The sequence below is a fragment of the Cotesia typhae genome, unplaced genomic scaffold (assembly GCF_013202065.1).
Source record: "Cotesia typhae breed Kobodo isofemale line unplaced genomic scaffold, CoteBio_Ctyphae contig_33, whole genome shotgun sequence".
NCBI lineage: Eukaryota > Metazoa > Arthropoda > Insecta > Hymenoptera > Braconidae > Cotesia > Cotesia typhae.
Genome location: NW_027423741.1, coordinates 1929793 through 1957697, shown reverse-complemented (window position 1 = coordinate 1957697; position 27905 = coordinate 1929793). Strand labels below are relative to the sequence as shown.

Sequence of the window (27905 nt, the reverse complement as noted above, 5' to 3'; positions counted from 1 at the left end):
ATTACAGAATTTATTTCGATATCCTAATTTTGTGTACAAAAAATCCATCTCAGTAATTTTTTTTTTTTTTTTTAGCGCTAATAACTTACCTATTAATTATGAAGCGCTCTTAATCATTCAATTATACAGGATTTCAACGCGTCTGAAGAAACGGAACCTTACATCGAACTAAAAAGCTCTCTGTTGAGTAAATTATAAGGAATTTCCTTGTAATAACTTTATACACGCTAAATTTCTTATAATTCATTATCATGATATAAACTCGCAAGAAATCTTACCGCTCGTTGATGCTTCTTTAAATGAAAACAAACTAGAACTTTAAATTATTATTTATCTATAACTGAACACTGTTATAAATTTTTACCATAAAAATTAGAGAATTATATTCAATGATAAATAATTTTTGATCGTATAGGTCAGTCATTTAAACCATTAATTATTTTAAATCAAGTTCTGATAATCAATACACTAATTTTTATGACAAAAATAATCATATATGTACTTGAACGGAATAGTAATGAGAATATAAATTATTTACAGTAAGCTTCTAGACGGCTGAATAAAATAATTTAACATTCTAAGTGATTAATTGTTCATTTAGCACCAATTTAATTAGTACATCGTCGTCGATAATTATATTTGGGTTGTTGAATTTTTACTCATGATAATTTTATGAATGAAATGCTGCAAAATTAAATTTTATACACTATATTAGCTGTATATTTACCATATTCATATTAATATTCTTCTTTTTTAACGGCGCATCTCAAGGACATATATATTTACAGTAAAATATTAACATATATGTATAATCAAGAGGGTGGTAGGTCTGTTAGTAACTCTATTACTCATCGTAGGTAACTCGACAGCAGAAAGTGTTGAGAGTACTACTCGATGTTAAAACTTCTACTCGCTTAACTTGTTAACAATGGCTCGATTGCATTGTCTTCCTTTACATATAATAATAATGCTCAGAGACTCTGAATGTTAACGTATAAACCAGAATGCCTCCAAATGATACAAACTCTGTTTTAAACGCTGTTGGAGCTACGCTGTATGATATAATATATTGCATTATATCTTACCATACTATTCCTTCATACTAACTGTGATTGTTCGATTTTGTGTGTGATTATGATAATAATAATAATTATTATTATCATATGATTACCATAAGATCCTCGACAATAACTTTTTAAGCAAGATTAAAGTTAAGAATCTCCGTGTTATGTAAATCTTTGTCAACTCAACAGTTTTAAAAGTTTTGTATGTAAAATAAGAGAAGAAGGGAAGCATTATTATTTTTTTTTTTTTTTTTTTCATTCGCGTCTAAGAGATTTATTATTTTTCATACACCTTCCATTCATTAACTTTTAATGTATACACTTTTAGTCATTAAAAATCAAATTGTTAAGCCCTATACTTTGTTCATAAAAAATAATTACTGTCCAAAGAAAAGCATAGGAAACTTTAATTTTTTATCCCGCAAAAAGTTATTTATTCGTTATTCGTTATTAAAACTTGTCTCTACATAACGTGTAAGGTATAGTTGAAAGAGCAAATTATTATTGGGGAAAAGTGAAAGCCTCCGGGGGTTTTTATGTCTTATCTAAACTTCTCATTTCATCTGGGAGTTTTGTCCAATTGCCTGTAGTAAAAAAACCCCACGGCTATTTGTAGATAACTTTAAAAAATCTTTTACGTCTACAAAATTATCAAATATTGGAATTTCATTCTACTTCTATTTGATTTTTTGGGGTTAATGTTTAAAGAGGTATAATCCAACGTATTGTCGATTTCAATAGTTCTTTTTAATATCAAAGCAAGGATCGAAGGATCTGTTAAAATTTCATAAGCTTCATTAATTATTAACAAAACTTGTTAATAAAATTAATAACAAATCGCTGCCAATAAAATATTAAAAAATAATTATCTTCCGTAAAAATATCCAAAAATGAAACAAAATAAACGGCTTCATGTTTTCTCCATCGTCTATAAAACAACTCGTTAAGTGTTTCTTTTTTTTTTTTTATTTACGCCAATATATTTGCTCTTCTCAGAACATCACTGTACCACTACGTAACATTTACTTGAAACCTGTAGGTATTCCTTCGACATTGAGTACAGACCTTTCAACGAACTAACTAATTGAAATTGCCAACACGGTAGTTGATTTTACTCAAAGTGTTGGTTATTCTAATTGATCACGTTTCAAAGACGTACAGATATGTCTTGCAATTAATCTATCCGTATAATTTAATAATCAAACCGTTTAATCAAATGCAGTTAAAGGGAATATTTACTCAAATTTTACTTCCTAACTCACCAATGAACTTTAATGACTTTATTTGAAACTTTTGTCTAACTCGTATTTGTTATTCTAACTCAACTTTATTCTTCACATGACTTTTACTGCTCTGCGACATGATAAGAGTTATCTTCAATCTCTATCTTAAAATCACCCTTCACTTCTTTAGTTTTATCTATATTGCTTTAACTTATTAGAATAATTTTACTGTATAGTTATTAACATAAAACATGTAGAAGGTGTGAACAATAAAAATTGTCACACTCAGATCTTTTAAAAATTATTTGAAAATGTTTGAAAATACAAGAATTGAATTTGTTTCACTCCAACAATTTTTGGCAATAAATCTCTCTTAGACAATAGCAAAAAAAAAAGCGCGATGGAATCTACTTTTAAAATTTTATTAGTTCGTTTGATGGTCCGAACCTTCAAAGCTCTCGGAATCGTGCAGGTTTCTGCACAAATTAAACTCGCTCAAAACGATTTATCTGTAAACGTGAATCAATTGTTAAACAGTTTAATTTATAACTTCATTTTATCATTTTACTCTTTGATGACTATATTTAATTCTATCCACAATTTTTTGATATTCTCATGTCAGGCCACACATAAATATATCAAGACCTATTAAAAATTATATGTGGTCGTATCAAAAATTTTTTTCACAAGTACAAACATGTATTGATATGAGGACTGCAATTGCAAAAGTTTGTGAGTGTTATTCTAAAAACAATTAATTACAAAAACAACGTTGATGAATACATTGCATTTATGATTCCGAAATTTGTAATCAGGAAAATATTGAAGCAATTTTCCATGATTATGATTTTCACTTACAATAGATTTCACTCGAATAATGAAGAGTTCACATCGCTTTCACTGGCTGCAAAAAGTAATTTAGCGAATCGATATTCTGTTATTGCCACGGTTACTTTTAACAAACGGAAATTTTACGGTTATAAACTCATTATTGTGAAAAATAAAATTGTTAATCTTGAAAAAACATATCAATCTCTTCAAAAATCTACCAAAAATTTTATCGAAGGTTTGTTTTTAACCACTACTGCATTTTTTTTTCTTTTTTACTTTTACGAGAATATATTTTTACCTCATTTTGAATTGTAAATGGAAAGAACTGGATACTTGATATTCCGTATCATTTATAAGTATTATTTACTCGCGAAAATCCAAACTAAATGAAGTTTCAGTTGAAAAAATTCAAACAAATATCCTTTATTTTTTATTCACTACTATTTACGTTTGTTTCCGGCTACTAAATTCCACTGACTCATTACTGCACTCATAGATCGATTTTACAGCTGCCGGGTTAGTCTCACCCGATAGCTCTCTTGTAACATGTGTAATGTATTTTTTTAAAAAACGTTTCAAATAAAAAAAAAAACATTTTATGTTTTATTTTTTTTACGTTGATCAGTTCAACTTTGACACACATAGTTACATTTGTACAATTAAATCCAGAGAGCAAAAAACATGAAATTTAAATTCCGTCGGCTTAATTTTGCTTTTAAATGGGGAAGTATTGAATTAACCAAAAATAAACCAGCGTTAAAATAGTTCTAATTAGATTGTGTAGACTAAAATCAAGATACGGCCTTTAATAAGAAAAAAAAAATTATTTTATCATTCGCGAAAAATTTCCATCTTGAAAATGACATAGCTCACAATTTACGAGCTACATTGACATTTAACCTACTTTGGCAGCAAAATTAGTTCGTTTAATCACTGTAATTAACTCCGTTAATTTTTCGGTAATAATCTCATGAATGAAATAATATTTGTTACTTAAACAATTAAACTTATTATGTATTGATTTTTTCTCCAAGAATCTAATATGCTTTGTTTAGCAAATAAATGTTTCTTCATTTAAAATATTAAAAAGAAACATTCAACCCATTCTTAAACGTATTTACTTTTCTAAAAATTTACAAAATTAAAAAAAAAATCATATTAAAGTAATCATTCAAACTTTCCTTAATATAAATTTTCAAGGAATCAAAACAAAACTTTCTTGAACAACTTTTAAATAAGTTACTGTCTTTAAGACCTTCAGATATCATTTACCTTGACAAGTAATTAAATTTTAACAATCGAATATTAAGTTGTGCAAAATAAAGTTTTGAAATATTTCATCTTAAATTTGAAGCTTCTGTGCTTAAATTTATTAACTTTTTATTATTTATCATGAAACACAACTAAAGATCAAGTTTATTTTCATGATTGAAAATTTATTTAAAAAAAAAAAAACCTTTAAACTTCGTACATAGTGACATTTGAATGAAACATTTGATACCAAGTTGAAGTCCTATTGATTTGACTAGTTGATCAGTATAACTTTAAGAAATATTTCAAAGATACCAAGTTCTCTTTGCATCGATAAGATTCATCAAGAAGCGATATCATTAGTTACTTCTTAATTTGCGTAATTAATTTATTGAAATTACCGCAAAAATTCAATGAATATTCGATCAAAAGACGTTTTTTGAAACAAGACTCGTAATGAATTTCCAAGACTTCACTTTGAAAAGATCAATCGGAAAATTTGTAATACCTTATCTACAAAGAGCTGTCTCACAAATGTATTTGTCTCCCTGAAGATTGATCTGAAACCGTATAGTCAAACACGATTGTGTAGTCGGTCAGACATTGTACTTGAGGGAGCACATTAAGCACGTACATCATCAAACCAAGTTGTTGTATACAGTATTGTAATTGTGGTCCAATAAACAAGACTGATCGCTTGGCTCTAACGCTGCTCAACCTTACATAGATTGTGGGTGTGTTTATATACACACAACATAAGTACGATAAACAATATATATATATACACATTCGACAGGAATACACCTTCACATTAGTATAGCTTGTAAAGATATCATTGAAATAGCTCCCGTACGTACCAAAATGATGACGGCATGAAGCTATTAGACATTTGAGTATCGTCACGTCAACCTCAAGAGTAATACAGATCTATTAAGATTCAGACGTATTCTGTATTATCTAACTATAATGGTATAAGAAGAGAAGAGGGGTGCCTAGATAGACAAGATGTAGGGGTGAATTAACGATCCTCAATGCGAAATACTCTGTCATTTTACTAAAACGCTGGATTAAAATAAACTCTCTCAAACATTTAATTAGTTTCATGCTTTATGATAATTATTTTATTTATTTACATTACTTTGATAAGCTCAAAGCTCCTTATTTTGAAGGAAATTTCATTTAATTAAAACTAACAATGTACAACTTAATCACGACAAGACTGCAGAGTATGAGTTTTTGTTTGAAAGACTACATTGTTCTAAAATATTTAATAATTTATTTATTGAATGTTTATATTTTTATTTGATCACAAAAAAAAATATATTTCTTCATATAATTATGCAAAGAAGACAAAATTTTTCTTATAATCTTGATTTTATAGATCAATCCCTCTGTGTCAATTTCAGACTAATAATTAATTATTTTCAAAGTTCGAAAATTCCATAAAAATATGATATTTGTTAAAGATAATGAAATTCAAAAATAATATTTATCAGAGTTAGAGAACTATGAAGACTAAAATAATTATCTTCACTGGTTCAGTTTCAACGATAATGAAGTTTACCGTCCAATGAAGTATTAAATGAGTAACTGATGAAAATCGATAACAATCTTGTGATCGATGCGGAATAGACGGTAATAAAAATCCCAATTACCTTCGATGACTAGTCGGTAATACCCAGTTACCATATAACTTTTATCCGTCATAATCATGTGTAATTTACTCTTGCAATCACATTATTTTCCTTGTCAATTAATACTACACTTTATATTATAACTTCCTCTTTTTTCATTCAGTATAAGAAAATCTGCGAATTAAAATCAGCTGTACAGTATAATACATATTTATTAATAATAATTAATGATATAATTTATTAGGAAAAATTCTATTAAATAAAATTTGAATGTCAGAGTGTGTCCGTGGGCTATTTTTAAAAATTTGTTAGAGTCATTTTCGTTTGAGTTAAGTGTATCTGATCGATCAAGCTGTCGACATTGTGCCATTTGTATTTCGTCCGACAGCCTCTCAGGGGCTTATGTAAGACTGCATTTTCTTTACATTCGTAGCATTACGACTTTATTTCAACTACATTTCAACTTCTTTTATTTATTTCTTTTTATATTCAAGGTACAATAACTATTTTTGTATTTTTTCTCAAAATAGGTTGTTGGGATTTTTTTCGATGTTGTTTTTTTTATTATCCTCATTATAATTATTATCATCATTTTTTTTCTATTATAATCTTATACATTTATTCTGATACCCATTACCTTAATTTGTGTTCAACCATTAATAATATTATCACAATGTGCTCATTACCATATTCTTGTTATCGTTAAGATACTGATTTAAATATCGAGTTAATATACGATTTGAATTATCGAATAGCAATAAATTTAATTTCACCGCCTTAATTTACTCATAAGATTTACTGCGTCAATATAAAATTATACAAACTTTAATTATTAAAATCATTAAATAAAAACATAACAATAAACTTCCGAGGCATTGCGATAAATTTAATGCAGATTCAATTTATCTGCTCGCTAATTGCCATCCTTTAATATTGCCATAATACCGTAACAGTAGACACTTATAGATCCAAGTTCGAGGGTGGATAATTTTCGAGCGATAAGAAGGGAGTTGAAAGAAAGAAAGCTATCTATTGTCTTCCAAAGAGTTGAAATGAGGTCAAATTTGACACAATCGATGTATCGTTCACGACCAACTGTTCTCCAATAGAAGCTCCGGTATTTTATAAGGAAAGTTTTAATATCTACATATCGGTAGTTTAGTTTCAATGGTTTCATAACTTATTTCTATGCTATGCAAATTTTTTTTTAAAGCTTATCAATTATTTATTTATAGTTCGCCAAGGACCAGGTGTGATAAAAAAATTGGCTGTACAGAAAAAAAATATTATGATAAAATAAATTTTTTAAGTTATAAAATTTTTATTCTGTTTGCTTAAATCTACTGAATTTAGAAAAATCCTATCAGGATTATTGAGAACCGCTGATTGTTATCGATAAAAATAGTTCAATTTCCTTTTTTATTTTTTTTTCTTGCACTACCGTCACTTGCTTCACTGAGCTTCAATTTCATTTTTTTATATTAAATTTATATTGAAGTTTCCTAAAAAAAAGAATTTTAATTTTACAGACATTTTTAGATTGATACAAAAAAAAAAATTAACTCGATTAAAAAGAGAAAACAATTTTTTGTCTTAATTCAAAGCAGTGAAATTCTTTAAAATTATTTTTTAGGTTGAGGATTTTTTTTTCTTTAATAAAATTGATATTTTTTATCAGTGCGCACAATTTAGAAATCTAGCAGAATCTACCGTGCGACGAACAAAGGGTTGAGTAGCAAAAGAAAGAATCGTTTGCAATAAAATAGGGTTTGAAATAACGGGAGAATTAGCTGGTTATCAATAGTATTATCTCAGCAATCTTGTCACCTGATATTGTCCTTTGGCATTGTAACCAGACATTCCAGAGAGTATTACTGTCTTATTGTCTAATGACAATGACAATTGAGCTTGATATCACCGATAAAGTATCAAATAGCGTGTAAGGGTGACTAGAGTTTGATAGTATTTTAAGAATCAATTAAATTACCCTGATCTGTTTAGTCCGACAATGATAAATCGAATCTAAATGCCAATAGTGACAGTTTAAAGAGCCTTGTCGAGTACTTAAGAGTTACTTGATAAAACCTGGTAAAACAAAATCGTATCTTGTTTATTCTAGCAGCCGATAAATTAGTTAAATTTATTTTTTCGAGTATCTCTTTCAATTAATAGTCTGAAAAAAAATTTCCAATGAAGAAAAACAAAAGCGAGCTAAAACTACGAATCACATTGATTAAAAGACGGAAAGTCAATATCAATAGACTAACCGTGATTCGAATTAAAGTTAGTACAATAATGTTTTTGAATCGGAATGGCGATCAAGTTTTCTCCTTGGTCTTACTACTTCACTTAACTCTACATAAACTTGAACTACTGCGATCTAAAAAATACGAGTGGGAGTCGGAAACTCATTCGGTACTTAGAAAGAAGAACTAACTCTCTTCATGGCTTTTTATTAGATTCAAAAGTTTTTTTCTATGAAAGATAGAAAAATTTTTATTTTATCTAAAACATTACAGGAGCTATTTTCTTTCAATTTAACGAGTATTTCTTTTTTTTTTTCTTTTCTCTACGGGAAGTTCGAGAGAATTTATTGATATACTTATGTAAATACAGAGCGTTAAATTTGCATAGACATTTATGTTATTATACTTCACTCGAAAATATTGCGAATTAAAATATTTACAAATCGACGCCGTTGTAGTTACATGAAATTGGGGTTTTTTTTATTAGGGGAGAATCTAAATAAATAGAATGACACATGAAAATATAACGGTAATGGTACTCGTTCTTTATTTGTTTATTCGTTTATTTATTTCATTCTTTACGATTAAATGCTAACAGTTAAAACATTTTTTTTTTTTATTCTAAAATTCAAACTATAAATTATCAATAAATTTATTTATTTGGAAACAATGTATTCGTTTATTAAATATAATTAATTGCGTTAAAATTTTTAATAAATATTTTTTTGAAAGAATTTTTGAATTTCTGGAAAATTAATAAAATTTTTCCATGAAAATTGACAGATAGTTTTTTGATGAGTACTACTACATATTGGAATTATAAATGAATAAATATTGAAAAACCTATCGTAGAATATAAACAGTTTTTTTTTGTGTACAAAAAAAAATGAAACCCTTCAAATTCCATCTCTCGAATTCTGTAGCTCCCTTGACGAATATTCGAACCTGAATAAATCGAAAAAACAAATGCATAATAAAATAAATGTACTTGAATCTTTCTGTAAAAAAATCTTTTCGTTATTCATATTTAACGCATCGCTGACTTTGAAGGAATTTTTAACAGTTTTCCAATTTTAAATTTGAATAAACGAAATTAGTTTCAAAGATGTGGTCGAGTTTTTAAATTAACACATAAAATGTTGCGAAAATACGCCGGGATGTAAATATATCTCGTAAATAATTCATAGAATAGTAATAACGATGTTACTGAAAAAATGTATTCTTAATTGAAAAATAATCTTATGAATATATACTGAACTAAAAAATTCTATGGTAATTTAATTAATAATTTACTCAATGATAATTAAATTTGTTTAAATAATTTAATCAAACTTTTAAAGTATAAATTTCAAGAGTCTATTTTATTAAACATTTTTAAAGTTAAAAACTGCACGTTTTATTATTATAATGGGCGTACGGTAGCTTTAACTTTTATTTCCTCAACAACTTTTGAGTCTGCGAGTACTTTTTAAACATCTTGTTACATTTTTGGGTAAATTTCTTTATGATTATCTGCCGACGTTATCGGTGATAATTTTATCAGCGCAACTTTTCTTAACTGATAATAATAAGTTATAAAACTCATAAAAATCAAATGATATAAAAATAATAATGATATATAATTATAATTGGAATAATTAAAATTAAAAATCAACGAAACAAAAATTGAATAATATAATTAAATCAAACTTATCTGAATTTTAAGTGTTTAGTGCAGTATTTTAATTTTTTTATTCAAACGACATCGATATCGACATCAAACGTTGGAATATGTTAACCTACTGAATTTTAATAATTCCTCTAGTATGTAAATTTTTGAGGGTTCTCTGTGAATAATTTACATGAGAACCGATTCTAAAAAAGTCGTACTGTGCGAAAATAAATAACAAATAAAATAATACTAAATAAAGTAAATAAAATTTTACAAAATAATAGCAATTATTTGTAGTGATTTATATAATGTGTATTGCAGTGAAATATATTTGTAAAGGTTGACTGATCGAGGTCGAACTAAATCGCAGGACAATTAACTAAGTCTACTAATGAACGTCATAGATTGCTGGTGACTTGGTTCAGTTGGTCGCGGATCAAGTTTCAATATTCCAATATTTTAGCATCCAAGTAAGACCTCAATTACCAACTCGCAACGGCTAACATTAACATTAATCAACAACTTTTGATGTATTTCTCATACAAATATCTGAATTATTCTGTAATATTAAAATATTATTTACACTACGTATGTAGGTGAGATCAAAGAGACCTTCAAGTTGTAATGTACATATATATTAGCTTCAATTTTCATAAATAACCCAGATTTTTTTTATTTCGATATAGTTTTCTATTTTTATACCGCCAAATTACGATCGGAAAAAAGTGGACACAAAATCGATATTCTATACAACAAATTGATCTTTTTTTCTTAGAATCCAGTGGTTACAATACCGTTATTATTCCAGCTGAAATATCAAAAGTTTGATCAAAACTTAAACTACGAAAGTTCAAATTCACAAACTAAAGTTCGGTCGGCCAAGTTCAAATGTCTGAAGCCATTGCGGTTTTGCTTCTATTAAAGTGGCTTTCTTGTTTTTTCAACGTTATCACTGACAATCATCAAAAAACTTTTGATTGCTGTCAAGTACTCTAATTGTAGTATACTTCTCACTGCAATTTTTTCAGAACGTTAATTTAAAAATGACGACCACGGATTTAAAAGAAAAATTCTTGAATGACGTAAAATTTTCTTAATCCGAAAAAAATTTATCAAGTCAAAAATTTTTCTACTTAAATTAAGACAATAGCTTTTTAAAATAATTTTTTTGGTTCAAGAATTAGCTAGTTGTTTCAAGTACCCAGAAGAATATATCGAGCAATCGTGGTGCAATTCACGAGTATATAGAACGATTAACAGGTGGCCTAGTATCTGTTCTCGTGGGACTTTAGGTCAATAGCAGGATGCAGTTGAGATAAAACAAACTGCAACTTTGATTCATTGTATTTTTTTTTTTTTTTTTTTTAACTAAACTCCACCATGACAAGTTTTTTTAACGTCAACGCTTTACTCTGAACACAAGTGACTTTAGATTGACGTGATTATGTTTCATGACATCTGATGACGATAAAGTTAAAGAGCCAAAAGGGGTTGATGGGATTCGTGTTGATAAATTAAAAGGATTATGTTACACAGGGTAGACGATGACGATAACGATAACAGAGGGTCGAAACTTGACGCTGCATAGCTCGCATATTTAGTCGAGCACACCCACGCCGTTCTATTTACCTCAAGTGCATCATTCCGAGAGATCCTTTTCCCTATGTAATATGTACATGCAGTTGAGTTTTTATACCTATGTCTTTAAAGCAAATGACGTAGAATTCACCAACGGGAACAACATCTGTAGCAAGTACTTTGAAGTCATTTTGTGACTTAGAAGTACATCAGTTAGATCTCAACTATTCATGGTCGCAAATCCCTTGCCGTTAACTATTTCCTCGTTCCTGTTCAATTACTCAAGCCAGTCAACAGAATTACTGTATTTATTGCGGAAGTCACAGGTTCTAATGCAAATAAAATAATACCTGTCAGACTATCAAACAAAATAATTGATTACATATTCAACTATATCAATTTAATGCGAAACTTTGAGAAGGTTATTTCAGAAATTTGAATTTTTCTTTCAATAGAAATTTTTTAAGAATTTTACAGAAATTAAATTATTATGAAAAAAATTGAACAAAAAATTCTACATGTGATAATTAAAAAAAATTATTAATGGAAATTTTTTAAAGAATTTTTTCATTATAATTGATTTGTCAAAGAATTTTTTAAAATTGACAGTTGTCAGCTAACTGCAGTATCATTATTTTTTTTAAATAATTGTAATTTTATTATTATAGATGACAATTTTTTATAAAAATTTTCTAATACTTCTAACTATTATAAAGTTCTAATTATTTGATCGAAATAATTGATGAATTCAACTATTTGCACACCTCGAATTTAGTTTAGTTTAGTTTTTTCTTTTAATAAATTTTTCTTCATCGTTCTATTCGTCTGACTTGTTCCTGTTGGTTTCCAGACACGTAAAGACACTGATGGAGGAAGTGGAGGCGACGAAGAACCCGGTAGTTGTTCTTCAAGGCCATCGATTAGTGAAACTTCCTGGGCGGATGCGCAAAAACCGTCAGTGCCAAATGAATTTACGTCAACTTTAACATCAATTCGACAGCAGTTTCCGTTCGGCAATGATACCGATAAAATAATTTCAACAGAGAAACAAGGAACATTAGAAGAGCCGAGACATGATAAATGTCTTCTACGAGCAGACTGTCCTGTTCAAGCAATCGAAGTAACCGGTTGTGAACCAACAACAGACACCAAGATGGAGCCACTTATGATCTCGGCGGCTTCTTCAAGTTCTTCAGTATCGGGACAAACGAGACTTCCTACTAGTTTACTTTTTGAGCTACCGGACTCTCGCAGAGGATCCACTACTCCGAGTGATCAACTGCCTGCTATTAGCAAAGCCCAAATGAAAGGTAATATTATTTTATTTTTTTTACCTTTACTTTGCTTCAATTCATTTCATCCAATTGACCGGTAATTTAATTGGACAAAATTGTTTTTTTTTGTGAAGAATTTGAAGAAGCATTCAACCTTTTTGATAAAGATCGTGATGGCAGCATCACGAAAGAAGAACTCGGCAGAGTTATGCGCGGTTTGGGGCAATTCGCGAGGACAGAGGAATTGCGGACAATGCTGGAGGAAATCGACACTGATGGTAAATTTCAATGACAGAAATACAATTAAAATACTTTAGAATTGCATTTAAATAATAAAAGGCATGTGTCATATGTTAAATAGTTTTAAGTGTCAAATGAATCCGCAAAATTTTCGATCAAATCGAGTCATGTTTCACTTTGTGTACAAATAACCCACCGTATCGCAAATAACTCACATTCTCGTTTGAATATTTTCCCCTATTAAGTAGAAACGAGGGTTTAATAAACACACCAACCACTCGTTATTTTGCTGAGAATTAAAAAAATTAAAAAAAAAAAAAAGGAATATATGAGGTTCATAAGACGATTTTATATGAATTTTGTTCAGTTATAAATAATTAAAATGTAAGCTCAATTATAGATAATTAATATCAGTCATTAGAAAAAATAAGCGACAAAGAATATCTAGTTAAATTACTTTTAATGATGGCAACAGTCGAATTAGGTTCAAATGTGATAAACACGATAAAATATTATTGCCAAGCGCTCTAATTGTTTTATAATTATTGTAAGATAGTACCGAAGCATTGTTGCCTACAGGTTTGGTGGGAAAAATTTTATTAAGACGATAATTATCAAAAAATACTAATCAAATTAATTCTTATAAAGATTTATTTAAAAAATTTTTATTTAATCTCTTATTTCTATACATTTCTAAAAATAGATAAGGTAGAAAGTTTATCATATTTTCTTTTGTATTGGCTTGATTCATCAATGAGAAAAATTCAAAGTTTAAAATTGTAATTTCAAGTCACAGCTAACAGCCATTACTTTCGCCGACCTATATTTATGATATTTAAAGTTACGTCTTTGGGAGTTAAATAATTTGAATTAGACAAAATATTTGCTATTTGCTATTCCTTTGATAATTATATTATTTATGATTTCACGGTAATATTATTTTGGTTTATTTAATGTCAATACAATTTCAGTTTATTTTATTCCAGTTGGCTTTACTAAAAAAATTAAATCGAACAAAAAATATTATTTGTGTCGTAATACAGTAAGAAATGTATAGAGACGTAAAATTTCACGGATGCTTGACAATTTCAAGGAAAATAAAGTTGTCATGACATCCATCTCTCTATCGGGCATCGTATTTCAAGTTGTTTTTTTATAATCGCCTGTCGACTCTTCGATATTTTTCATTTCAAGATATTTTGACTTTCATGAACTATATTTTTGTTACATTTCTGATCTTTGCTATTACTTTGCTACACAGGTGTTGATATATATATATATATATATATATATATATATATATATATATATATATATATATATATATATATATATATATATATATTGCAATGTTTCAACGGGATTAAAATTATCCATTGATACGAACTATTTCTTTTATTTTATTTTATTTCAAAAAGTTGTACAGTTATGAAATTTCAACAAGATCATCAAGTTTATGAATTATTTATAAAAAATACAATTATAAATACGGAGACCTTCTGGATTTATTAGCAAATACAAATGCATTTTAAAGTTAATGTATAATAAATATTAAAACAAAAGCATCCTTTGTGAGGATATTACCTCAAATTTTAGGTAATAAATATGTTAAATAAGTAACAATACACTTTAAAAAGTTTAGTTATTATCTTCAGTATCGTGTTAATTAGTCGTGGTAAATAGTGTTTTATTTTCAAAGAGTGAGTTACAAACTTTACACTACTTGTTAAGCTTAATTACATAATAGCAAACGCAGAAAATTTTCTAATAGAATTTTTGATAATATTCGTACTAAGCCAACAATTATTTTCATTCAAAAATTTACTCTGTTAAAAAAATAATTTGAAATATTATTGGAGCCCGAAACAATTATTTATTTATTAACCGAAATGTCAAGTTTTATTTTTATTGTGATCTTGCAAAATTTGCGCGCAAATAAAAATTTTTAAATAGGTAGTTAAATATGTGAAAGCAAGCTTGAATATAAAAAAAATAATTTTAATGAGAAAAGCTTCTTCTGGTTTGATATCTGCCTCTTTTCAGCAGAAAAAAATAAAAAACTTCTGACCGCGAATATTTTACCCAGTAACCGACAATATTTGAAACAAAGGACTAATCCATCATGACCCAGCTCACTAAAAATCGGATTTAAAATCCCTCTCCCGAGAAACTGTTTTACAAAATTTTTCACAGTTAAATTTTTCACAAGATAATAAATATTTATTGCGGGTATTAATTTTTCCATCCAAGATAAGAGTGTTTTATTAAAAATAATATCTTTTCTATTATCTATTACGATCATTTTTAACCCTCAATCCAGATTTTTCTTCCAAGAATTACATATAAAAACTTTAGAATATGACCAAGACTTATTGTCGCGCATTAAATATCAGTCTAGTTATCTCGATATCGTGCTATTTGTCAATTTTTTATCAGTTTAATCGATTACCCTTCCAACTACTTACTGAATATTTAATACATTCGTTCGGCTGAATTTATGACAATAATATCAGCTAATGTTATAAGAATAGTTCCAGATTGTGATTGTGTTAGACAAAGACTCAGCACATCGTAAATAGAATATCATGAACCAATAACATAACTATCGAGCGTAAACGGTAACAGCTTAATGGATTGATCAATACCCTTGAGATTGAGAATTTTTTCCGCTATCGGATAAGTAAGTTAAAGAGGTATATATACAGTGTAGTAGATGGAAAATAAAAAAAATACCGCCTCCTCTAGTCATCGTAAATTTTTAAAGATCTGCCAATAGAATAGCGGAAGGTAATTGCCTACATTTTATAGAGCATTTTCAGAAGTGCAGTCTATGCATTTTCCAAAGATTTAACGTCGCTCAAGGCGTCTTTGCATTTGCACTAAATATTATAAATATAATAAAAATTATCGAAAATTTATTTACATTGCTATTTTTAGATTAATTTTTTATGAAGCCATTAGGATATGCATATGTCTAAATTTTACAAAGTACTTATTCAACTACTTAGCATAATTCAATATGTCTTTTGAACTTTGAACTTCTCTCTTCCATTCGGTACAGAGTACTAATCAACGACGTTGTTATCTTATTGGAAAATTGTTTTTTGTTACGACGAACATAATATTATTTCAAATTGATGTTTCGTAATTTATTCCATTTATATATAAATTTATATTCTACTGTGCGAGGGCTCGAATCAATTACTCGATAGTCTTATTCTTATTACATAGCAAGGTTGTTTTTTCCTGTGGAAAATAAAAAGTAAGGAGGAATTTAATTAATTGAAGTCGTGAGGACAATTAATTATATGTTGGATTCCAAATATTTTCATGTCTGAGTCCGAGTGTTTGAATACTTTAAGAGCAAAATTAATTGCATTTAATCCGAAGCAACGTTTTAAATAAATTGCAATTAAATCTTAGTAACTTGTAATTCTCTGTTATCTAATTTTACTTTCACTTTGTAAGAGTTTCGTAGTTAAAGGACGGTGACAACTTTAACAAAAAGCTCCCGTTGATTTAGATACTGCTGGATGGTTTTCTTATCTTTATGTTTATGGATTTTTCTTCTTTTTTTGCAATTGAAATTACAGCTTTGTTGACTGTTATATTCTGGTGTTTAACATTATACTAGGTCGTTAAAGTATGTGTCAAACAAGAACGAGGTTTTAGAGTTGTTTGCAGTTAAATCATTAACATATGACACGAATGATCGATTGGTTTCAATATTAGCTGACGAATTTATAATAGAATTTTTTTAGAAAGTTAAGAAATAATAATAATAATAATAATAATAATAATAATAATAATAAATTGAAAAAAATGTAAATTTTTCTTAATAAAAAGATGTTTTCAATGACTTGAAGGATAAAGAGAAGATCCTAGTTTCATGGCCCTTGATAAATAATTCTCGCGTTCATGAATATGATGCAAAGTATATATGCATCGTTGCATTTTCATCATCTGGTGAATAAGTATTCACTCGACCTTTCCTTTAAATTCGGATCATACTGTGCACTGTACATATCATCAAAATAGTTGAATATTATATTTTATCCATCCATAAAAATATTGTTTACCAACATATTATTAAAAACATGCAATACACTACAAATTCCATTCATCATAGTTACCTCGTATTATAATTCAGTCGGCATTAAAATTTAATAATGTATTTCATGACACTTTCAGCCTTATGTAGATTGATTCAAGTATCAGCTCAAAAGTTTAAGTAACTTCTGTGTTTAATACGCGTGAACAACTAAGTTATCCATATTATACAAGGATTTACGTGTTACCCAGTTTAATGTAGTTATTAGATGGTATCGTAAATTATAACTTATTTATTTGGATTTTTTAATATAAATCACGTAAAATTCCTTTACTAACTATTTCGTTTTATAAACTTCATGAATAAGTATCTCTATTCAGTTCCTAAAATTCTTGAAATTCTTAATTTTATCTCACAGACGAACTGGAATTTTAACTATTTTCTTCACTAACTTGGAAGCTAACTAGGATGTGGTTGATACAGACTTTTAACTCAAACAAAAAATTCAAAATTTTGTTTTATTTATTTTGCGCTGGATTTTGATTTTTAAAGTAAAAAAAACTTTGATCTTTTTCGGAAGGAATTCAATATTTCTTATGTGGTTAAAAAAATTTAACTCCACTATTTTTATTTTTTAAAACAAGCAAACAAATAGTTGTGATGATTTATCTTAAAAAGAAGTTGTATGTAATGTACACTTTGCGAGGGGATGAAACTTTTATCGCATAGTTTTTGTCTACATTTACACTGTTATATAGCATAGAGCTTTACCAGTAGAAGATAAAGAAAATTAGATGTCTCAGTGCAAGGAGATTCACGAGTACATCGTGTTGTAACTTAGACTCTTTCCAATTTACTGTAAAGTATTGTTTCAAATGGGTTAGTAGTCATATCGCAAACAACAGGAGGTGCAAAAAAGGATGCAGTATCATATTCTCTGTTTTTAACAAGAAATAATTTTTCTACCTGGTATGCAGTACGTGAACTCATATTTTCATGGAAGTAAGGAACGAGTCAGGTTAAATTTTTTTAAGCTGACAAAAATAAGTTATAAAAACAGCCTGTAAGTTTTCAGGCGGTTGCTCGGGCTAAAGTATACACAGTACAGTGGATAGTGATGATGTAGATGGTTGAGTTGAATACCTTGCGCTAGACCTCGGGCTAATTGTCGTGTTAGAACGATTATAACTAAAGCGTCAAAGAGTTTGTTGTAATTGTAATTATAATTAACTTTAAATGACTGAATATCATCGTCTATAATTTTCACTCTTTGGTAGTGGTGGCATTTAAATTTTTGCCTTGTGCATAAGCACTTGTAGTTTGAAATTTAGACGAATGATATAACTTTGTGATTTCATACAAATGAACAGTTTTGTTTTGTACTGAACAAAAGGCCCTACACAAAAGCTATATTTCGATTGTTATAGTTATTATCATAATACGCTGGCATTGTACAGTGTTTTGTCAGCAACCAGCATTAGATTTTAAACTGAAATTAGTTATTAAATTATATACGGGAAAATCCGATTAAATCAACTTTGTAAAAAAATCAAATTAATAGTTAGTATTTTAAAATATTTTTTAATTCAAATTAATTGCTAAAATTTGAATAAAAATAATTAATTTAATGCTTAAAAAAATTTATATCCCATGAGAAAATTTTTCACATATGATACATCGATTTATTTAAAAATTTAAAGAATTATTAAATAAACATTTTCTTCCAATTTAATAAGATATATTTTTTTTATGAATGCTGGAATTAAATTTACATACAACAATTATTTAGCATAAAAGAGAAAAAAATAAACGACATTGTCACGAAGCATTGTTACTAAAATAAAACTTTTGAAAGTCAATCACCGATTGATTTTAAACTTTCGAGTCTTCGACAGTAAACTTTACATCACCGGAACCGTTTCTTGACATTCGTTTTGCTCCCTCGTGTCTTCTTTTTCTCAACTCACTTAAACTGTTGTATACAAGCTATAGATTGCAATGAAATGACAATCTTTTTTTTTTTTAGAGAAAAAAAACCGAAGAAAGTAAAGTCATGAGGGTGAAAAAAAAAATTACAAAGCAATTCATTTGTCACGAATTTTATCTTTCTTTTGTATTTTTTTCAAGAGAAAAATAAAGAAATAAATTGTATTTACACGTTTATTTTGGTAGAAAAGATTTGCGGCTTACTTGAACCAGATTTAATTCGAATGAAGTCTAGGACTATACAGGATTTAGAACACAGTAATGTCACCGTTTTGTACATCGTCGAGACATGTTGATGTCACTGGCATTTTATTATCACGATTATTATAATTTTTTTTAATCTTTTTGTTTCATCCGTTTACATAATTTATTCTTATTTACCCTAACACACATTATCATGCAATTAAAGTGTGTGTAGATGGGCAGATTTTTAATTTTATTTTTTCTGCTATCCTACTACACTATACGTATACATAATGTCACATTATAAATATTTATCGCTAATTAAAAGCTTAAATAAAAATAAATTTTAATTTTTATTCGAGCATAAAAATCTTTTTATATTTCAGTCAAGTTTATTTAATTTAATTATTTTTTTAAATGCTGATGTTCTGCTCTGATGCAGATACGGCTGCACTACCAATAAGTTAACACTTGTAAACATTAAGGTCAAGCAAGGGTGTTACGAGTAACCAGTCATAAATTTAAAAGTTGTTATACCTATGCCAGTAAGTGATTACAGTATCGTAGCAACAATTGTAACCGGAAAAAATATATACTGCTAATAAAAGCAATTTTATTTAGTAAGTGTAGCTAATATTTTACGTCCAAGACATCCAAGTAAAATAAGTTGAATCTATTGGAGCGTATGCTGTGATATTGACGCAATAAAAACACTTCTTAGAGTTTAGAATCACTGAGTTGTAAAATTGCACACCTCAAGCGCGAACCATTGAGTGTGCTCTATTATCGCGCAGCTGTCCAGTCGCGATACTCTTACCTTAAACTTTTTTTTTTACTATATTTTTAATCATTTCAATAATAAAAGATTATTAATAGACGATTAAATTTGAAATTGTAGTTAAGTATTAAAATTTTATAAATAGTATCAAAGACTTTGATAGAAATATTTTTATTTAATTAATTAAATATAACTTTGTTAGTTAAAATGTTGAAAAATGCACTGAAGACAAAATTATTTGATCAAAAAAAATTTTCTCGATCGAAAAAAAATTAAGTAATATTTTTTTAAATTAAATTAAATGAATTAAAAAAAAAATTCATCAAATATTTATAATCGCCAATTAAGTTATTTCGTTATTGATAAATTTGATTGATGAACGTAAAGCGAAAGCGTGATTCAATAAAGGTATGATATTTATTGATAACTTGTTTGTTATCATGACTAATAACCAATTCAATTATTTCGCGATGAATAAATTTAATTGATGAGTATAAGAATAATGAAGGTCTGATGTGATGGGATTGACGTTATTGATCAGCTTTTGTAGTATGTCATTATGGGTTACATCATTTCAATAATTATCATTTGGCTTATATTGACGGGCGTGAAAGTAAACAAATTATATCGATAGTTGATCTGTGACAAACAAGTCCTGGGATTTTGTTTGAATGCTCTGCATGCTCTATATTAAGGTGCACTCAGATAAATTGAATCATCCGAATGATATTTAGACCTTATTTTCAATTATTTTGACGTTAGGTACTGATTTTTTATTTTTTCAGGCGATGGAAATGTCAGTCTAGTGGAATTTGTCAAGATTGTTAGTGATATTGGCAATGCAAGCGCTGCTCAGCAGACAGATCTCACTCAAGAGCAACAGGAGGAACAAGAATTACGCGATGCATTCCGAGTAAGTTTATCTTTTTGTTCTCTTTATTTACTTATCATTAGGAATTTCGTAGCGTGGGTTCCAAATTTACGTTCGAGGGAAAATTGTGTTAAGTAACATTCGTAACTTATCCATTTATTTACAAACTAACTGAGTTCATTGGTTCAACAAAAAGGTTACATAACACTTTCATGAATTTCTTATTATTTGTAGCAATATTTACGTACAGATGAAGGTGTTGTGGGTCTATTTATTCGAGAAAATATTTGAAAACAGTAGAAAAAAAAAAATAGAGGAAAAAATATGAATAATAAAATAATATTTGTGGTAAATTACAAAAATTTATATCATTTTTCAATACTTTATTTTTTTTTAAAATCACTGAAACTATGACAGGAAAATTGTCAGCGGTTATAGCTACATTATCGATACCATTTTGTCGTAAAAGCAATCGACTAGATCACCCATAAACTGATGATATGGATATATCGTCAAACATTAACTTACATTGCCTGTTTGTATTAGCATACTAACGATAAGGCGAGACATATATTGTCAATGATAGATAAAAAATTCAGGAAAGCAAATCTGTCGAAATATTGATGTGTCAATAAAGCACTCAGCGCTTGAGATGTGCGAAACGTTTCTATCCATCTCACAATTCTCTATCGATGTGTTTTGCGGCAAAAACATCCAATGCAGAATGTGTTACAGTATTTAATTGGTAGCTTGTAGTTTAAAAAATAGCAGAGACAGATATTTGTTAAAAAATTTACGAAAATGAAAAATGTAAGTTTTGAATTAAAAAGTGTAGTTTGTGGCAACTAAACGATATTAAAATTTATGTATTGAATAATTTAATAGCGTAATGAAGATCGATATTTTTTTTTGCTTTAGAGAATCTAATGAATCTAAAAAAAAAAAAAAAAAATTCAGAGAAACTTGATGCTGCGTCTTGAATAATGGATTACTTAAGCTTTTGACATTTCTTCTTTACCTTTTGAATTTTATATGTTTGTGACGTTTTCCAAGTAAAAGTTTATTTTATTTGCAACTTTTTCTGTTTTTTTTTTCTACAGTTTAAAAATTTATCGATAAATTTTGCAGAGTGTCTAGTGTAATTTAACCAGACTAGCATGATTTAAAAAATAAACATCCACTTAAACTCTGTCGTCAGTTAAATAAAAAATTATTGAGCTAGTGTTTTTATTTTATTTCTCTCAGTATTTGTATAATTCATGAGAGAACACAAAAAATTTTTTTTTTATTCATTTTACGGGCCTTTAATTAGAGTTAAATTGACAGAAAAAGGAAAAAAAAAAAACAGGAAATAATCATAAATTATGACTCGGCATTAAATATGAAAAGGATTTAAGAGAGAATTTATTTGGCAAGCGAGTACAGTTAATTTGACGCCAATTTCCTGTAAAGAGAAAAATAGTCCTGACTTGAAGTGACGGCATCAGGTGCGAGATGAACGCAGAAAAAAGCTTTAAATTCGAGATGAGAATAAAGAGTTCAACTGTGGCTAGCTATTTTATATATACACATAACTATACACTTATAATACACTTACAATTATATATACACTTAACTAAAACTCATATCAACTTTTTATACTAACCATAGAAGTAAATTAATTTAACCACTTTTTCAAGCTATGTGATTATGAAAATTTCATTATTCATTTTTTTTTATTCTCTACAAGGACACTTTATGCGATTAAAAAGCTTGAATAAACTTTACTGAATAGGCTTTTTCTAAGTAATTAAAATCATGCCTGAAAACAGAAAAATTCGTAATTAATTTTAATTATCAAATTAATTTTCTAACTTCTCACAATAAAAATAAAAAATTTTTAACATAACTTCTATACTTTCGAGCTCGAAGATAAATTACAAATACTTGATGAAAATTTGACATTCTGTTCCTCATTCCAAACACTATGATCAATGATAACTGGGGTTAAGATTAAAAAAAAAAGACAATAATTGTTGGTTTGATAACTGTGAGAAGAAAAAAAAATTAAAAAAAAATTTTCCCGATAAAAAATATCATGTTGTCGATTTTTCTTATTCTCAAGGGAAAACATGACTCGAAAACAAATTCCTTGGTTATGCGTTTCTACAATTTACTCAACTTTCGATCGTTACTTTTATCATTTACTCTCAATTCCATTGCTCAAACTATTCTGTTATTTTATTATCTTATCGCACTATTCAATTTAACTTTTCTATTCACTTATTTGTATTTATATATTCTGCACTCTTACCAGTCGATCTAGTCAAAAAATAAAAGAAGAAATAAACCAATAAATAAATACATTTTCCAGCGAACGAAAGAAATTAAACCACAAATCAACATTTAACTTTCTGTTTTCATTTGACTTTGTTTTTATATAGTGAATTTTTTCGCAGTTTACAACATTCGTATTTTTAAGAATGGTAAAATTGCTTTTTCAAACTTTTACCATTTTTTATTTATTCATTTTTTTTTACGGATAAAAAAATACAGACAATACATATTGTATTAAAAAATCAATCCACTTTACGACATATCACAGAGTAAACACTTTCCATTTGTAACAAAAAGAATTCAATATCAAAACTGCCTCTGACTTGTCGAATCTGTAATAAACAAATAATTGATGTAAATATTTACAATCTATCCAAAGTAAAAATAAAATTCATAGCAATTCTCTACCAGTAAAACTATTTTCATAGCCTCAGGAAACGTTTTATCTCTGACTAACTGCCGATTGAAAATGTCAACAGTGCATTCGAATTTTAAAAAGAGTCTGAAAGAGATAAAAAAATTTTTTTTTCAAAATCCACACTTTAGTATTACTTTATAATTATTCAGAGTGCGCTTTGATACCAGCTTCTTCTATTTTTGTACACAATCATACGGCTATTTTATATGTACGGAGCATATAATAGTGTTTCAATGAAATGCATCGTGATGCATTAACGTATAAATGAGAATACCACACGAGAATCAGGCTATATAGACGTAATTTATTCGCGAATGCATCCTTTTACTCACTAACGTGGCATCGAGATAAGAAAATTTCATACCTACTACCTCGACAGCACCGCCGATTGCACCTTGAATCAATTTCCGTGTCAATTTATTTTAAATTTAGGAGCTTCAAGTCAGAGAACGGCGTCTTATCCTTCTTCGTACAGCACACCTACGGTAAGATAATAACGAACCAAATGTACAAGACACTCATGCACTTAAACTCCATCTATTTTAACTTTCGTAAATTCCTTACCGTCAGATCATCACCTTCAATTTTTTTTACTTTCCTTATTTCTTTTATACACAATATCTTACACTAAACTTGTTAGCGTTTTATCTGTAAATAAATTTACAAGATTTTTTTTATGACTGACAAATGAATTTACGCTTACATTCAGCACATTTGTATCTTATTCACTTCGTCCGCCTGCAGTTAACGTTTATTCTTATTATATTTATTTATTTTCTTGATGTATATTTACCGCCTATTGATTCGCATTCAATGGTTATTGATAGTGCTTACGGAAGTTTAAATCGGAAATCGAAAAATCTTGAATTCGACAAACGTTGTATTGTGTGTGATACCATACCCGTGAAATACATATAATAGATACAAAGCATTTCGTTTTTTGCATACAAATAGGCTAATGCATCTCTTGAATCTCTTCCAAAATATTACAGCTCTATTAACTTTAGCTTTCTTTCTTATTTTATTTTTTTTTACTGACTTTATTTTTTTATTTTTGCTTTGCATTTTTTTATGGTTAAATTTTATCTATGCACATGCAAAAAAAAAAAATTATCAATTATAAATATCTCACATTAAATTAATGGGTCGTAAATACATGATTGAAATTTTTGTATAAAAAAATTTAATTGATATTTGAATTAATAAATTAAAAAAAAATTAAATTGAAAATTTTTTTACGGGTTTAGTTTCCTTTTGTTGCTGTTTTAAAATTAAAAAAAAAAATATTTAATAACTCTTGATAATTTTATGACCCGGAAATTGTTAGATTATAAACTTTAGCACAAACGACAGAAACATCGATTAAAGTCTGTTAGTGGCATAAAGTTATGGACTTTTATAATATTTATTATAAATATTGTAATTGCAATTATAATTATCATTAAGTATAGTTAATTTTTTTTAATGTTTAACTTTAAAAATTTTCATCTCCCAATTTTTAATTTTATGATAAAATTACGAAACTTTAATCATTAAATTAAAAGTTCAGATGGTTTGACAATAATTAGCCGAGAGTGAAAATGAGAAATGCCTACGGTCAACTGAATTCTGTGAGATAGTTAACCAATTATAAAACTTTCAGCAGTTTTCGAGTTCAAAGACATTATTTGTGCGACGTGATGTTTTTTAATTCGACCTCTAGAAAATTTATTTTTTTATTATGAAAAATTTTATGGTAAAAAAAAATTTTTTTTTTTTTTGCTGATTGTCTAAAAATTAAAAAAATAAGTAAGAAAGAGATTTAAATTCAAAAATAAAAATGCAACAAGTGAATGGATAATCGATACTGTCTGATAAACGACAAAAATTTCTAAAACAATGTTTTCCGTCACCTTCATAAAAAAAAAAACTGCTGATAAACGAAAAAATTTCTGTCTATTTTGCAGAAATTTCAGTAAGGAAATAAAAATAGAATGACGTCAATATAAAATTCAGTGGAGCTCATAGAAGAGTAATAAAATGATTTGGCAGGACATGGACATCGAAAGTCGCATAAAATAAAACGGTCATACACACAGATGCATGACAATTTAAAAGATGTAATTTGATCGATAAATTTATAATAGTACAAAAAATTTTAGGTGACAGCGATAAGATTGATGAGTCAGATGTTCATAAAGTAGGTCGTGACTTGAATGTTGGCGAAATTGAGATAAGACAGAAATTGCAAATCGTGTGCAATTGTCCCGAAAGTTTCTAACACCCCTTTTCCTTTTCCACTTTCTTATTCTCTTCGTACTTCTTCCTATACCAGCTCGTATCCTCAACTTATTGTTTGGCAAATATTCCTTGTGGAGTGAAGAAAGTATCTTCTACTCTATAAGAGACGAGCCGAAGAATGAGTTTGACAACTCAAACAATCAGCTTCACAGTAGCCCGGCAATCACCGTCGAGGCAAATCCAGAACTAATTGTTGGATATTAATTATTTGCTACTAACGACTTAGTTTCTCTACTTTCTCAATTATTACTTATATCATATCAGATTTTGTGATATTCATGATGACAGCAAGAATTTCTAAATAATTTTTCAATTTTTCCCGATTTTATTACAAGAGTGATTAAAATTAAAAAAATTAAAAATTTAATATTTCAAAAAAAAAAAATTTTTTTTAATTAAATAAATAAAGAAAAAAAAATTTGAAATTGTATTTTAGTAAAAAAACGTGAAATATCAAAAAATCATATTTTTAAATGATCAGACGCTTGTACCACATCGACTTACATGTGACAACTTATTCTTACAACTTTTTATTTGGTATAAAAAAATGTCGAAAATATGATTTGAAGTTTAGGGTGTAGATGAAAATGAAACGTAGGGGATAAAATTTCCTAGTGGGTTGTGTTATAGCTTATCACCCTGGAGGACGATAATTTGTTGACAAGTCGATAAGACGTATGTGAAAAGAGCCGTGTATGTCGTTTAGGTATTACACCCTTCGCCCTATATACACTACAAGCTACAAAGCGTTGGGTATATCGCATAAACTTTCGGGTGTGTAGTATACTAGTATGTGTACGGAGCAGATTGATCTGGAGATGAGTCCGCATCGTAATAAATATAAAAATAAAAAACGATTGAGAGTAATCTCTGAAAGATATCCCGATAAAAAAAAAAAATTGTGTAGCATAAAAAATAATATAAAAAATGTGGATACAATTTAACTCATTGTACCAAAAGAAAAATAAATTAGAAGCTTTTATGAGTCATAGTCCATTAGTGTCTGACACTCAGAACAAAAGGTAATTATTGTAATTAGTATTCAGATTGTGTGAGATAAATAGATTGATCCTCGGTTGGTATTTGACACACTACACTTTAATCGATTTAATGTTAAAACTTGTCAGCCGCTGACGTTAATTTTCGATGAATTTCGACTTTTTTCGGTCACATATTTTAAAATTTCGAAAGGTTAAATCGGGTTGATGTCGCTTGTATCGGAACGATGGGTTTAAATGTCTGCTTAGCCAGTCGAAACATCTCGACCCAAATAAGCGAGTTTAAATTGATCTGGTTCTTCCCTAGGGATCAAACTGCTTTGACTGCCTGCTACATTGGTCGCTAACGTTATTACATTCGAAATCACTTTTGATTATTGTTCCAGCTCAATTTACGTATCTGTAAGCCTTTAACTGTCTAATTAACTTCGGATATTTGATCTCTCTTTCAATTGTCACTTACTACATACAAAAAATAAGGCTTTAAAGCTAAAATATTTGTTTTAAAATAATATTTAGTGAAATAAAAAAGTACGTACATACATATTAATTATCATATTTTGGATTCTAGTTTTTAAAAAATAATTCTTGATTTTTTAATTTTAATTTTTGGGTTAATAACATTTGAATTCAGCAGTTTTAACAATTTTTTATTATTTGACTGACAGATGCTTTGCCAGGGGCAAACGTTTCATTTTTTACAGACAACAAAAAGTATTAAAGTTACCAAATTATACATCGAATGTTTCACGGCTGCCGGCATATTTAAATATTCATTTCAATTTCAATATTAATATTTTAACAATGCAAGTATTATCTAAAGTGCAGCATTACTGATTTATCGCACAAGTAATCGCTACTGCAGCTATATGCAATTTTGAATGGTAATTTATTCAAATAATACTACTAATCGTAAAGACATTTTTATAAAAATTAAGAGAAATCTTTTATTATTATTATTCATTTTATTTTTATAAACTATAAATAATTTTTTAACTTTACGTTTTAAAAATTAATAATTTTCATTTAAAA

The 27905-nt window shown here is 28.1% G+C and overlaps 1 protein-coding gene across 5 annotated transcripts in view; it reads left to right on the top strand.

Annotated features, from left to right (window-relative positions):
- The window catches only part of LOC141526084 (uncharacterized), a 58348-nt gene that overhangs the window by 21341 nt on the left and 9102 nt on the right, over window positions 1–27905 (top strand). For all 5 annotated transcript variants that reach the window (XM_074240851.1, XM_074240850.1, XM_074240849.1 and 2 more), the window contains 3 exons: window positions 12329–12788; window positions 12887–13030; window positions 20776–20903. In XM_074240851.1, the coding sequence (XP_074096952.1) occupies window positions 12329–12788; window positions 12887–13030; window positions 20776–20903 (732 nt within the window). The remainder of the gene's footprint in view (window positions 1–12328; window positions 12789–12886; window positions 13031–20775; window positions 20904–27905) is intronic.